The sequence below is a fragment of the Battus philenor genome, unplaced genomic scaffold (assembly GCF_028537555.1).
Source record: "Battus philenor isolate CCGP_79_NKW_IND1 unplaced genomic scaffold, ilBatPhil1.0.hap1 SCAF_21, whole genome shotgun sequence".
NCBI classification, from domain to species: Eukaryota; Metazoa; Arthropoda; class Insecta; order Lepidoptera; family Papilionidae; genus Battus; species Battus philenor.
The window spans coordinates 3,182,991-3,199,349 of NW_027181684.1; the positions used below are offsets into that span (position 1 = coordinate 3,182,991).

General features: G+C 34.2%; 2 protein-coding genes across 2 annotated transcripts in view; one reads left to right on the top strand and one right to left on the bottom strand.

Moving 5' to 3' along the window:
- LOC137923206 (organic cation transporter protein-like) overlaps positions 1–7,666 on the top strand; it is a 55,626-nt gene extending 47,960 nt beyond the window's left edge. The window contains exons 6-7 of the mRNA XM_068766386.1: positions 4,284–4,462; positions 6,966–7,666. Coding sequence (XP_068622487.1) covers positions 4,284–4,462; positions 6,966–7,133 — 347 coding nt within the window. The 3' untranslated portion in view covers positions 7,134–7,666. The remainder of the gene's footprint in view (positions 1–4,283; positions 4,463–6,965) is intronic.
- Positions 7,667–10,227: 2,561 nt separating this feature from the next.
- Positions 10,228–11,052, bottom strand: LOC137923463 (uncharacterized). The gene has a single exon (XM_068766721.1). The coding sequence runs from the start codon at positions 11,050–11,052 to the stop codon at positions 10,228–10,230; it is 825 nt and encodes a 274-aa protein (XP_068622822.1).
- Between the last annotated feature and the right edge of the window lie 5,307 nt (positions 11,053–16,359).

Here is a 16,359-nt window from a genome sequence, read left to right on the forward strand (position 1 = left end):
GAAATTTTGTTTAAGTCGTTACATATATAAATCGTAAACAAACCTGTCTTCACGTACAGTCGCGTACAACAATCACTAATGTTTAATATTAATTTAATATTGGTAATTTAATGTTTGGTGTGCGGCTCCGGATTTCAATAAAGGACATTCAATTCTTACAAATAATTGTCCAAATTATTGCTCAGTTTTTCGACTCAATGCGCGTGTATATGGTAACCGTTGTTATCGCAAATGTATCCGAACCTTTTTTCGGTCCCTTTGTATCTTTGTCGTTGTCAAGAGATGATTGCTTCTTCGATACAATGTAACAATATCAGAGATATAACTTTATCTGGCGATTGTCGAAGTTATTAATCTTATGGATATCAGCACCTATTGTATTCTTATTAAAAATGTATACAGGGTGATTTTTTGTAGGTATTAAAGTTTTAAAGAGAACGTATAACACATTTGGAAGCAAAAAGAGCGTTTAAGCTTTTGAAACTATTTTTAATCATTCTGTATAAAGTGATCACTCTCAATCTCTATTGGTTTGTGATAAAACGATTACATCTGGCAGTACACAAGGACAGATAAAAAATAATAATTAATTTTATTGTAAAGTTATTCCAATTTTGAAAACACTTTCTTACTATATTACGCTTCCGATATTTATTATTTCTGTAATTATTGATTTTTAGATAGGGGTGTGCCTTACATTAATTGACAGCAATTGAGCTACACATTGCCTCCTTTTTTATTTATTCATTGAATCTATATTCCACAGAAATTATCGTCAGAGCCTTTGTTTTTTTTAATTACATGTAATATTTCCGTTTCTTTTGCTCACATTTCTGCAGCTCACAGTGTTTTCTAAGCTAAGTTATTCTAATCCCTTAAACTATTTCTAGTTAAACTACAGTTAAGTAATTTTTATTATATTTAATCGTTGGTGTCTTATAAGTTTTTCACAACGCTCTTATAATGTCCAGTTCTTAACATTACGGTTAGTGCAACCACTTCCTTATCCCTGCTCCATATTACCATACTTAGATTGTACGCCAGTATCTGTACGGTCGCTGCCAATTTAGCCACATCGATAAATTAGATTTTTGGTTACATCCTCTCTTAAAAGTACCTGTAACTAATCAAACTGTAACATCTCCAATGGCATAATACTTTTATGTCTCGTTTTCATATTACGCGTTTTAATTTTCCGCGTACTGTTGATTATGTAGTGAATCGTATAGTTGATAATAGATTTCCGATGCTTCTGTACAAATAGTCACATAATTATTTTCGCAAAATATCTAACGTAAATATTATTTACATTATTTGTGCTCGACTGTACAATGACACAGTTTACGGTCTTGTATCGGCAAAACACGTGTAAATGACTTCGTAAACATTGCGCGTGTGTAATTATCAGGTGGTTTATCTAGTTTATAATCTGTTCTTTCAACCTGTAATACTATAATCTGATAGAAGTATTGTATGACAGCTAAGTCTAGGTCCCTTATTGAGAATCCTTGCGTTCACTTCAATTTGAATCTACTAATACTATTTGAGTCTAAAAATAGTGGTTATTTGAGTCTCCCAATCCGGTGAAAATAATAATTTATGAAACAGTCACAGCTGAAGTACCTAGGGAATAAATCTCAGTGATCCGCAACCTTCTATACGATGAAGGCATATGACAACTGCTGGATATTAACGTCTTCAAACGACATCAGTAAGATCGTCCGTCCGTCTCATGGGCAGACGTTCCATGTTGCTCTGACCAGCCCGTAGTATCCACTCCAAATCCTCAAAGCGCCAGCGACCATCTTTTCCAAGCAAACAGGTTCTAAAGACTTATGATAAAACGAAAATTAAAAGCAAATTTAAAATTTCATCAATACAGCTAATGAGTCCGAGGCGTTGCAAATTTATCGAACATGATTTACAATAGTTTATCCAACGGAATGCGTGCCATACCACCTTGAACTGTGTAATCTGGTTTACGTTGCGTATAACGTTCTTGTGTTTTGAATTGTAAAATTGTGCTGATGGCATTATTGGAAATGTTTCGTTTCTATCCTCATCACGTAAGTCTTCAGACGTCCACTGTAAGGTGCAGGCCTCAACAACAAGTGGCTGGCCTAAATGCTGCCGCTATCTATAATCTTGACTATTTACAAACTATCTACAAAATTGACTTATTACTGTCAAAAGTAATAAAACAGTATAGATAAGTAGGTACAAAATAAACTGCACAAATAACTAGTCAATTAATAATAGGAAAAATAAACTAAAAATAGAATAAGAACAAAGTAGTATTGTATTAAAAAAGTCAAACCCAAAAATAAGAAAACTGTGATAAAAAAAATAGGTAGGTACACCTAGCCACCTAAGATAATAAGATGATGGAAGGAAGGCGATGAAAGCAAGAAGGAATGAAAGATATTGCGAAGGAAAAAAGGTAAGAACAAAAGAAATTGAGAATGAAAGTGAGTGAAGAATAAAGATAAAAATTTGAAAAACTTATTTGTAAACAAAGACCCTGATCCCGACAAATTAGGGGTACGAGAGGCCTCCAATAGCGGGGGCCATAAAAAAAAACTTGACACATGATTGATCAAGATTCTTTTGGCCTTTATAACCGTTGGTTGTACGAGCAATGTGCCCCACCTAATGCCGCTTCACACGAGCAATTCTTCGAACTACATCGGGGTCCTCGGTTCTTCTCGGATCTCCTCAATTATCTCAGCCAATGCCAATAAGAAAAGTTCATTCTTTGGGCACGGGGTTTTACTTTTTTTTCTGACCACGAATAGAATCCATTTGGCATATAGAAATTTAAGGTTAACACCAAATTTTGTATTTTTTAATGTAACACCTACATGTAACTTTCAACAGAATAGAATAAATAATTAATAAATTAATAATAAATTAACGTAACATGTAGTAAAATTAAATAAATCAATTTTCTAATTAAAAATCGTTTTGTGTTTCCGATTTCGTTTTGTATATGTTTATAAATCACATAGTTTACGCCCGTCCAGAATCGAACCCTCGACGTAAGTGACAGCTTTTAACCACTCAGCTAACACAGCTTAAATATATATTTGTCTCCAAAATAGTCCCGTTGAGAGTTTGTAGAACTTCTACACGAGGTACGCTCTCCCTTCGTTTTAATTTTCGTCGGGGAGCGAACTTGAAGAACAAATATTCATACTATTCCCCCATTCACTTTTTATTAAGAACTTTTCGTTTTTATTAAAGCAGTTACGACTCCCAAAACAGCTGTGCGACTTCCATCTACAGCAGACACGTTCGCTACGACTATATTTTCATACTGTTTCTCGTGGAAAAATGTTATTAAAATAGAATAGGACAGTATATAATATTAATATTAGAGGAATGTTGCTCAGACAAGATTTTATTTATTACTAGCTGATCCCGTAAACGTTGTTTTGCAAAAATTTTAAAGTTTTTAATAAACAAATGTAAGATAAGGGTTGATCATAGAGGGGTAAAAATTTAAGGATGTGTGTATTTTTTTATGTTGTATCATAAAAAAATAAAAACAAAAAATTTAAAAAAAATTTAGGGTTGGACCACCCTTATTACTAAGGGGTATGGAAAATAGATAGTAGCCGATTCTCAGACCTACTGAATACGCATATGAAATTTGGTAAAAATCGGTCAAGTCGTTTCGGAGGAGTTCAAGTTCGAACACCGTGACACGAGAATTTTGTATATTAGATATCCAAATAAGTGGTTACGATTTTCATGTAATTAAATCATATTTCATTTCATTATACAAGATAGTTCGTTGTAGGTGTATAAGCCTTAAATAGGTATGTATACCTCATTAGTCAACAAAAAGCTTTAAGGCTTTTACACTTATTTCCAATCACCTTACTTAAAGTCTTCACTCTGAAGTTAAAATTAATTTATTTTGTCTATTGGAATGCGACTGGGCAATAACTTTACGAAGTATAACAAACAATAATTAATTTTAATACGTATAATTATGAAAATACTGTAGCTATACAATGATTAAGTTATTTATTATTTAGGAAGTAATTGATTTTTGAATACGCTTTAATGTACATTAATTGGCAGCAAATGAACTATAGAACCCTTAATTTTTACTAACCAATCGCCTCGTATAAATTAAAAATTACTTATAATTATTTACTAAGTATTTCAACGTGAAAAGTTTTTACTATTTCATTGTTTAGTTTAGTTATATTGAAAAGCGGTAGTGTAGTGACAATAGACTGTAAATGTTTAAAAACGGACTTGTTTTTATGCAGCTGACTGGTGGTCCATCGGACTGTATCTGATCGGAAAATGGAGTGTGACACTCGCGTACAGTTCCGTATACATCTACGTCTCCGAGGTGTTCCCAACCAACATGAGGCAGACCCTCATTAGCTTCTGCTCAACTGCTGGAAGGATCGGATCACTCATAGCTCCTCTAACTCCATTGCTGGTAAGTAAAAAAAATATTCTTTTACTTTGGATACTTTTAGACACGTTTCCAGAATCCAAGTTGAAAGAAAAACAAAATTATTGTAACCTTTAGTATAAGATGTACAAATATGAAGGTAATTAAGGACTGGGATTAAAGAAGTGGTTGGTTTATGGGACAGTGTATATATGTTTAATAAGTTTTTCAATCATAGTATTGATTATTGCTTTTCAAGTATGAATATGTATGACATAAAATATATATCCCAAGAAAGTCTAGAAGCAAAAACACAAGACTAACACCTTGCCACCTAACCTGATAAAGCTGTAAAAGCTAATATTTTTGTTGGGCAGGACTGTCACAGCTACGCAAATATATTTCTTTATGGCCTCCGCTATTATGGGTCTCTCGTACCCCTATCTTTAGGAACGACAGGGTCGTTTATTTTCTTTATTGATTTTTTCACGTTCTTTTTTATTATCTTTCTATTTCTTTCATTCCACAATTTTCTCAGTCTTTTTCTTTCGTTTTATTTGCCATACGCAATTAGGTTTGACACGGCAGGGCAAAGAGTGTACATAGCTATAGTTTGAGACCTTTTTTAAAGTAGCGAAGCACGAGGGCTCCTAATCGAGTCTAGGCACAGGGCCCTATTTTACCGGATTAGGAAAAATAAAAAAGCGATGCAAGAAATGAACAAAATTATGCTCAATGAAGCTCATTTATAATAAAAGCGAAATATCACAAAAAAGAGATGTAAATATTTCCCTTTCATTTACAAGGACACAATGAATAAGCAGCAAGTTGCGTTGATGATAAAACAAGGCACGATTTTTTAAATTCTTCCTACATTGGCTGTAATGTGATGGATCTCGCAACCTAAGATTCGATTTCATAAAATTAGCGAACGTTTCTATAGACAATGCACATGCTTTTACCATAACATACCAGATAATGTTCAGAATACTTCTATTGCTATATTATAAAATTGGTAAAGTTTCATGTGATGAGGCTTACACTGAAAATAGCTTCATAGAAGATACCACATCTTGCGAATGGTGTATTCGTCTTTAGGCAATTTCAGTGTTAATTAAATATGCAATTCTGGTCATTGTGGTGATATTTCAGGGAGACCTAGGCATATATTAGCTGATATTATGTATTATTTAGTTGCTATATCTCTTGTAGAGGCTATAGAAAAAAAAGTATATTTCGAAGTAATAATTATTGGTCCAAGATTGTGTGTGTTATTTTTAAGAGGATAAAAAGAAAAGTCACAGGATCTAATTAAATCGAATGTGTGGTTCGATCAACTCTAAAGAAGTTGTAAATGCCAAGGTACAAATCAGATTTGAAAGAAATTTAATTATGATCCTTTTCCATCCGGCTCGCGAGGACCTTGTTAAGCGGAGTCATCGGAACGTAATCAGTTGCCGAGCGCCCGGGATTGTAAAGTCAACAGTTTTCTGTGTTTAATTGAGATGTTCGACAGGCCATTCTGTCTCTGTTTTAAATTAAAACTACGTTCATCGCTTGAAATATACGCAATACCGTGTTGCGCTATTATTTAAATCAATACCATGTTTATTTTTCGTTAAAAATGTATTTTACATGTGAATAAAGTTAAGCCGAACAATTTATTTTTATAAAGAAGTATAAAAATTATGTCAAAAATTAGTATGCATGAAATGATGAAGATCATGCTGAAGAATAAGGACACGGCTTTTTGTGCACTGCTGTATATATGAAGATGATTCTTGTGCACTGATGACGAATAATGATGATTCTTTTGCACTGGTGACTAATGTTAATTATTCATAATTACGATATAGATTACCAAATTTTAAATACTACAAAGTGCTTGATGTATTAACATCTAGGCTAGAACAGTGTTTCCCCCACTTACCCTTTTTGATTTAATATGAGATATAAAGATGATATAAGAATGAGATCTAAAGCGGGCATAAGAATTTTAGAAAAGCTATGTAGGGGCATGGAACATAAAATGATTTACAATATATGAAACGTATTTTAGGACCATTTTTTAGTAAAGCTTTTGAAATGTGTTATTCTAATTACGATATTTATGATATTTGTGGGAACCACAAAAACAAATCATGTCCGAGTTTGTTGTTCTGGTCCTTTGAAACTATAACTTAACTTGTACCGGCGTATTATAAGTTGGCCTCCCGTTATAAGGGAGCTCATTTTGATTCCAGTTTCTGTAAGATTATCAGTAAAGCCCAATGGTGTTCTTCTCATTAATAAAGTAATCACTATAAATTAAATAAAGACATAGTTTCTGAACACGATAATCTGAATCGAAAGACCAATGCCTTCAGTCATAAGACGTCTGCTGTTGAACTTATATTCCTTACCTATAGATTTCCACTAGTACTCGTTTAAAGCGGCCTGATTAGAGAATCTTCTGAAGGTGGTTACAAGTCCATCTTGTCCAACTTGTGGGCAAACGCTAAGATTGAATTAAACACAATTAATTAAATAAAATGTAATTTTGTTACAGTCTGTCTACCACAGATCGATGCCAACAGTGATATTCGGCGCTATGTGTATAATATCCAGCATGTTGGTGCTCATGCTGCCAGAGACGAGGAACATGAGGCTACCAGATACCATAGAAGAGGCTGAGGAACTTTCCAGAATGAAAACCAGATCAGTGAACAGTACTTAGCTGCGACACGATGAATACTGATAGAGAAATGTTAATGAAGTTTTTGAAAGGTAATGATTTTAGAAGAGAAAACCATCGGCCAATACTTTGTCTCCTTTTCGTTTTATTTTGAAATTACTTCCTTCCGGTCTGCAATGAAGAGAAGATAACGACACATCACTCAATAAGTCTTCAGTCTGAGATTCAAATTCAAAACATCTTTATTCAAATAGGTATTTATATGCATTTTTGAATCGTCTATTATATTAACATTATAAGTAGTAAGCTACCATGAGCCAGAAACTATTTGAACTTTTTAAACAAAATTTAACAATGTTTAATGCGTAAATCACAATATCAATTATATAAATGAGTGAAGAAACCGCGTTCCATATATTTCGACTATAAGCTATTGAATGCTGCAGTAAGCTCTATTTAATAAAATAATCTTAATTTTAGATTTTAAACTCAGAAAAGATCTAAGATATCTTGTGAAACTTCATTATTTATTGTTAATTGTTATTAAAGCAGTTTATTCATTTGTTATTTTCGGAAATATAGCAGCTAGATTCAGTAATAATAACAGAATACACACACAAATATAAAATAATACATAGTTATGTTGTCGATATCATAAACATATAATTTTGTTATCTACATATTTAAAAAAAATCCGTCAACGGTGATTTGACATCAAATTGAAATTGAAGTAAAAATAAAGGTAGTTTAAAAGAGTATTTAATTTATCTATAACATGTAAGTAAGTTTTATCTAATAATTCTCAAATCAAATTGAAAATGTTAGAAAAAAAATTGTAACATCTTTTTAGGTGAGAAACAGTCCTGATTTTTTCCTTTATTTGAGAGACGCACTACCCCGTACTTTACATATATTTATGTAGAATTTAAATTCACGTCCTATGCTACGTTTGCCGGTTCGTGAGCTCCAGTTCCAGAACATTATGGCCCCAACAGGCATCTGTTTTGTACGCTATGTAGCGTGTACACTGCCACTTTTACTTTTCAGTTGATGGACGCCCATTGCAAGACATAAGCCCTATTTAAAGATCGCCACGATGTTGTCGATCCACGGGACCTACTTACGCCGTGTCCACCGGCTCGTGGTCGCCGCTCAAGAACCTTCCGATCCCTACGACCATTGATTTCACGAGCGATGTGCTCCGATTACTGCCATTTCAGAGATGCAATTCTTCGAGTTACGTCAGTAATCTTAGTTTTTCTGCGGATTTTCTCTTTTCTAATTCGATCTCGCTTCAACAATCCAAGTAAAGCCCCCTCCATTGCTCTTTGGGTTACCAGGTCCATGTCTCAAATCCACGTCATCACTAGCAACACACATCGGTCAAAGGTAATCGTCTTCAGGTATTGCGGCATATTGGATGACAAGATATATCGGAGTTTCCCTAACACTGCCTGCTAGGTTGATTTATTCGAGTGATCTCTTTCTAAAATGTAATTTTTTTTGAATTTTTCAGTATTAAGTCCAAATCGAGTTCGCATGAGAGTTTGTACAACAGTGCAGACTCTTATAAAGAAACTATATTTTTGTGAATTTGAGTATTTCCTCCCTGAGTTAACCACATCAGTCGATAACATTTGATTCACCTGTTGTTGTGCCCCAATAATTATTATCAGCTCAAGATTAGGCTCCAAAAAGATTTTATCACCCCCGCTGAACAATGTTTAACCTCTTCAATTTCTTTATTGCTGTTATCGTTAAGATAACAGAACGTGTATCTGAAACGTTTGTTAATTTCTTAACTAACAGCAGAAAATGTGATTTATTTCTGCCTGCATCTTCTGACGCTATTTGAAGATACTGCCAAATTAGGTATAACTCCAAAACTGTGCATTACATTGTGGAAAGGAGACTTATTGAGTGGTATGTATAGTTTCTTTCAAATCAATTATACATTATATATTTATTAACTAAAAAAAAATAGATTTGGTTTTACAAAAATACGGGTTTTTATCGGATTTTAGACCCTATTTAACGCCAGCATTTATTTAATTTTAGTCTCGAATTTCAATTTATAATCGTACTAAAATTTTCGTAATTGTAATTACAAATAAGTCCAAAAGTCTATTTCTACCCTCAATTTATTAGTGTTCTAAATTGATAACACACTTGTATAATAATTAGAAATTCTCTATTCAATATTTTAGTATATATAGCGTAATATTTAATATTATCTCTAAAGAACTGAAACGTTATACGTTATACGTCAATGAAGACGAGCTTATAATATATCCAAGAGTATTGCTATAGTGCAAGAAGGTGAAGTGTGATTTGACTTTACACCATTCATATAGCAACATTATATAGCGACTTTTATGTCAAGCCTATGGAGCGAAGTAGCGCGCGAGTCGTTTCTGGGTTTTGCTTAAAATTATTAAAGCAGGGTACCTATTAAGAAAAATAGTCCAGCCTTTTGGAATCTGGGGTCGGCTTTAAAGTCACAAGCAGTGTTACGGAATAGGCTGTCCATTTGTCTGATTACCTTTAAATAATTTTTGATTATTCCTTTTGATGAACTGTTTTGATCGTTTTTTTTTCTACAAACAACACGTGGTCGTCCAGATCTTTCTGTCACAAACAGAAGAGGTTTTATTGTACCTATCAGTCCGGTACTATACATATTAAACTAATACCAAGCGTATGAAGGATTAAAAAATTGTACTTAGCACTATACTTACATGTAAAGCAATCACAACGATTCAGTTCTCTTTATCATCCAAATAGACGAAATAATAAAAAAAAAATATAAACAATCATATTAAAATGACAGATTCCAAATTCAAAATTATTATTTGTTTATTTTTAATTATAATCGTATTTATGGCCAGATAAACTAAAACTCCAGTCTCCACTACCATGTCGATTTATTTAGTTCTCGTTTGGTTTTAATAATAATAATAATAATAAATCTTTAATTCAGACCATATTTTCAGTCCATATTTATGTTAGTACAATATTCTTACACTATGTTAGTTGTTTACAAACATACAAACATACAGAACAGCACATGGGTTAGTAATAAGATAAACTTAGCCTATGTTAGTATTAAAATTAAGTATAAAAGAAAACTTACATACTAAATACACATACGCTTATTGGCGAGTGTATGTGCACCATTCCAGCAGGCCCAGAGAGGGCTGTCTAACTTATACGCCAATGTGCTGAGGAGGGTGCTAGTGCTCTCCGCCGCCCGTCTCATCATCGACGCTACACGCTTGCGGATGATCGCGTAGAAGTCGTCCACCCTCGCCTCCGCAAACATGGCAGATGCACTACAGTAGCGCGGCTTGCCCAGCACCGCCCTCAGCACATTGTTGTACTGCACGCGAAAGGCTCTGACGGTCCGCTGCTTATAGTCCGCCCACAGACTGCACGTGTAAAAAGTCTGACAGTATGCTCTAAACAGTGACAACTTTACCTGTTTATTACATCGCGCAAATCTGCGAGCCAACACATTGCCCCGGACCGACAACGCCCGCCGTTCCCTCTCTATGTCGCCGTCGTCCTTGAGGTGCTCGTCAACTATGTGCCCGAGGTACCTGAACTCAGCCACCCGTTTCAGGGGGGATCCACAAAGCATGAAAGTAGGTTTAAAGTTCGAAGGTTTATTATTCCCCCTAAAAACAAGGATCTCGCTCTTTTTCGCGTTGTAGCTGAGTCCATTCACCCCGGCATACTCCTCACATATTTTCAACAGTTTTCGGAGGCCACTGACTGAGGGGCTCAGCAGGACCATGTCATCAGCATAGCTGATGTTGTTTATAAAAACTCCATCAATCGAGCATCCGACACCCGCCCTACTGAGCCTCTCTATCAGCTGGTTGACGTAGAGGTTGAAAAGCCTCGGCGACGTCAGCCCTCCCTGCCTTACTCCACAATTCAGTTTATACGGGTCGCTCATTGCGTCTCCCCACCTCACTACATTTAATTGATTGCCATACCAGTACTGAAGAAGTGATAGCGGTTCCGGCCTTAAGTTGGTCTCGGTTCTAAAAAAAAAAAAAATAATAATAATTAACTTGTCTAGAATTAAAAACATTATTTGAAAATTACCCTAATTTTATATAAAACTTTGTATGGAAAAAAAATATTTTTTTCCTTCATTTTTATTTCGATTCTGATCAATATTATTATTTTTTATTTTTGAAAAACTAAGATTACTTAATATATTCCATTATATATATTCCATCACTGGTACAGAATTTGTACGCACTTAATTTATGTATAATTTTATTGTTATTTGAATAATTAGTTTAATTGCATTGATAATTTGAGATTTAAGTTGAAGCGATATATTGTTATTTACTTGAATTAATTCTAAATGTATAGACAACATAATGCTTTCAAATTAGGGTTGTACGTATCATTATTTTCATACGTTTCGATCAAAGGTTCTCATAGTGGTAGGTTGACCTTCAGAGGTCTACGTGACAAAAAATGGAGGTATAATTCGCAAGTCCACGAAAGTTTATTTTTCAATAGCGAAGAACTAACATGTCGGGTTGACTTCACTTAATGTTGGCAGATAATATTTAAAGAAATTTACCTGTAAAATCTTAGGTATGCAAATTACCATAAACACTTGCATTTATCTACGTATTTTTGTCGAGTTTTTTGAATATGGTAGGAATTTGGCTGTAGGGGTTCAAAGTGGTCTACAAGAAAAACACTTTGGGAACTTTTGGTTTATTTCATTTCTTTCTTTTGAACAAAGTAATATCACTTCTCAGATTTTAAATTCTGTTCTTTTAATTCTTATTGCATTTATTTCCGATATGTTTCTTAAAAACGAGTAATATAGATATTGAAATATATATATCTATGGTCTATATTGTCTAATGTATTTACTTTTATGTAATTCTTATAGATTCCCTTCACAGTATCATAGGAACTTACAAAATTAAAACCGATCACCATAATTGTCATCACAGATAAAATAAAGTATTACTATTTGTTAATATTTATTTTACTTTTAATATTAAGCACAACACAGCTATGAAATCGCAGGTAGGTTAAGAAAAATGTGTAACTATGCACCTTAGTTTTCGAACCCTAAACAGATTTATGTGAGAGCTTCTATATTGCAACGAAACAGATGGACATGTGGTCAAAAAGATTGAAAGACAGATATTAGACCGAAGTGGCATTTTGGTGACATTTTCTAAATTATTTATTTTTTCTTATATTTATAACTAAATTCACATCCACTACGCCTCTACAAGCCCGCCTATGAGTAGAATTTCGTAAAATCTTTTCTTAGCTGACCGCTACTACTACAAAAGTAACATCCCTACTAAATTTCAAGTCTCTGAACCTTATAGTTCTACAGATATCATGATGAGTCTGTACATTGGTCCAAAAAGGTAATGTGCCTAATATAAAAATATCCTGCCTTTAGAAGAGGACAGGGTATTATGGGGTTCCTTTCTACTAAAACCTCGGTGGTAGACCTTTGCACGGTACGAAAGACTCTTGTAAATCCATGGAGGACATTGCCATAGTTCCTCGCTGTGTGCAATTGCAATAGTTCGACACCACGTCGATTTGTCGTACTTGTAGGTGTTTAGAGCTACCCAGCTTTACACGCGACCTTAATGTTTTCGTAAGAGGCTAATCAACTTATATTTGTCGCCAAAATGACACTTCGATCGTAAATCTGTCAGTTATATATGTGTCCGTAAATAAGCGTTGTACGGTATAGTTGAATATTTTAATGTGTGTTATTTCGTTTTGTCTACCGTTAGTACCTTTTATTTATAGTTGATTCATACGTGTACACTCAAACATGTTTTTGTGCGACAAATGTAATTTTAAACAAATTGAATTATAATTGACGTAATTATTAAAAAACGCACCTTGTATATTTGGGATAGATATATACAGGAGTCTAGTGAAATAACTGTCGTCTCAATTGAAACTGAAAATCTTTAATCATGAAAGAGACTTCGAACTAATTGATTTATATTCACCGCATACAAAAATATTTTTCGATTCTCTTGTGAACTCTTTTTATAGCTGCTCATGATATTTATTTTAAAGTTTAATACTTTCTCTAAATCGGACAAAAACAGGTTTGAATGTACTTTGTGAATATGATCTAATATCTGCGTATTGTTCACTAATTCGCTTCATCATCAGATGGGACCAATAAAAATGTTTGTTTATTTGTATCTACAATAGTTTTTGCATTTTTGTGTGTTACTTGTATACCCATAGTTATTGCGGACAGTACAAATAAATGCATTGTTATGTTCACATTTTTTTACAATAAACTATTGAACTGATTATTTGAATTTATTGACAACCCTTTTCCTATATTACATATTAAATCGTTTGCTGTATCACTGACTCTATCAACGAGCCACGAGGGGAACTATTCTGGAGATTTCTCTACGTGATCAGATGGTTGCAGGAGCCACAAAGTTCTGGAGTAAGAGACCATGAACCGGCAAGCGTAGCGTAGGGCGATCAACCACAAGAAGTTAAGATTAGGGTTCTTTTAATGGCCCCCGCTATTGGGAGCCTCTCGTACCTCCTATCTAGTTTGGGATAGGGACTTGTTAACATTTATTTAATTTTTACTCCGACATTTTTATTTTCTTTCTCTTCTTTCTTACGTCATATTATCTTTCATTCGTTTCATTCTTTCCCTTTCGCTCTATATCGCCTTTCATTCATTCCTTAAGGTTAGGGTTGTCTGTCCACAACACAGTTGCCAAGACAACGTTATTAAGGATATTGGAAGAGAGCAGATGGATACAGGCCGCTTTGTTATTGTAAATATATGTGAGGCCCACGTCTAGTAGGTAGACATCCTGAGACTGTAGTGATAACAATACATTTAATATTATGTCACTATTTGCTCCAACAGACTAGTATAGTTAAAAGTTATCGAACTGTCGCAGTGTAAAAGGTAAAATAAGTAAAACGTATTTCAGAGTGATCAATTTATATATTAATTTAATACTTAAATAATAAACAATAATTACAAAAATAACTTATTCATTTCGTACACTGTAAGACTAGTAATAATATAATTATATTCTTTGCAATGCTGGATGGGAATCTACATTTTTTGTTTGATGACTTTCTAACAGATATTATGCTAGAGCTCCAATCTAGTTGCAGGCAGTTAGGGAGACGTTATATCTTCTAAATTGTTCATAGCTGTAATGAAATATGTCTTCTATCTTAAAACTGACTCGGCAATAACACAAGCGGGAAGTACACCACACACCTTTTTTATCGATGATATATTGGCTGAGACCATGGAGGACCCCGGGTACAATGCTCAGTGATATCAGTAGAGCGATAATATATGGATCCGAATGTGGTCGCGCATGGCGGGCGTTATATGAAAGTTCCAGGTCACCCAAAGAGCAATGAAAAGAGCTTTGCTCGGAGTTTCGGAGAAATAAGGAGATCCGCGAAGAATTAAGTTTATCGATAATTCGAAGTACGGAATGTCTGAACTGGAAATGGGCGGAGCATATGGCTCGTGCAACCAATGTCAGTTGGGTTCGAAAGGTTCTAGAAAGGCGACCATGATCCGGTAAACGCGGTGTGGGTAAGCATCTCATTAGGTAGACCGACGATAGAGTCTAGAGAAATCGCTGGATGCGGGTAGCGCAAAACGACATTGTGGCGTTCTTTGAGAGCGGTCTGTCTTGAAGTGTTGGTCTATCGATTGAAAAGAAGAAGATCTCGGCCATAAAGGTAGACGAAATTACGAGAGGGCCAACAAAAAAACTTTTTGAATAAAATAGAGTGGAACTGTAAGCAAACAATTAGATACTATATTAAAGTTTCGTTTGTATGAAACCAGACTAACATAAAAGAAATTTTAATAAACTTTTTCGCGTAACTCGTCACGTATGTATTTCAGTGGAAAGCGTGTTTGCGAAATTACGTAATGAATTCTCGGAGTGGAACAAATAAAATTATTCCCGTGACAGAAACTGCAGCCGGAGGGGCCGGGTTATGTTTTTTGGTATTTTTATGAAGCACACCGACAACCTGTCGTATTAGCGAATAAAGTATTTTTTTAAGTAACTAACGCTATTTTCACGTTGCATTTACAATTTAAGTTTGAAGTGGTAAGGTATTGGAGACGATGAGTCTAGATTTCTATGGTTACTAAGCGCTAGGGTTCCCTGGATAGCCTCTCGTGCTTCCCGTCTTGGATACATATGGATATTATAGCATCTTAAAATATTATAATCATCTTAAAGTCAATTATTCTTTCATTCCTTATTATTCTTTGTTCCGTTCATACTTCACCTCACTTTCTTCGCCTTCCTCCGCCGAATTTTTTCAAGTAATATTTTTTCTGTATTACTTAATTTTTGTCTTTTACTTTCTTGTACATTATGAATTTATTTTTAATTTTTATTTACTTAATATTCTTAGTACTATGTTACATTTCAATATAGATTTAATAGTCTATCACAGTTCGTTTCTTTGAAGTTTATATTCATCTATCTAATCTGTTTGTTTCTCTTTATACACTCCGACAACCTTTCTGCAATACTCCAGGAAGGTAAGGCAACTATTGTACATATTACTAGATATATTACACTGAATTGGAAGATCGCTTACTTGTAATAGTGCTACTGAAACTCCTGTACGGTTTGCGCAGTAAGACGGGAGAGAAGCGGCCAGTCCGTAACGTTATATAATTGTATGTTTAAATATATTTATACATTAATATTTCAAAATTTTAATGAAATATAACATTTTTAATTATATGACAATAAGATACTCCGCCAATGTGACAGGACAAACTACAGAAGGTGCCTCTCTTGGACCTTATTTGACATCGAAAGCTGTAACAACACAGTTACTATTGGATTTAAAACACAAAATTTAGAATTAACGCTATAAATCTGTTCATTCTTATTTAATTTAAATTCTTACTCCTTAAATCTAATAAATATTTTTATAACACGTTTATTTTTCGACCCGAGACATCATAACTAACACCCGTTTAGGGCCGCCGTGTAAAAAAGGTTGGATACCACTGTATTAAAGATATCTGCTCCAGTATTTAGAACTCTCTAGGGATACATCATTTCAAGTTTATCGGTTATATAGAAGACTACGTCATGTCTCTTGATGGTTTCACTCTCGAATTGCGTCTCAGGTGTACCCTCTCGTCTAACTTTGTAGACTCATAAGATGGAGATACGTTTTAATTCGAATTAAATGG

Excerpts from the sequence above, each read along its gene's own strand:
- LOC137923463 (XM_068766721.1), bottom strand. The coding sequence starts at position 11,052 with ATGAGCGACCCGTATAAACTGAATTGTGGAGTAAGGCAGGGAGGGCTG.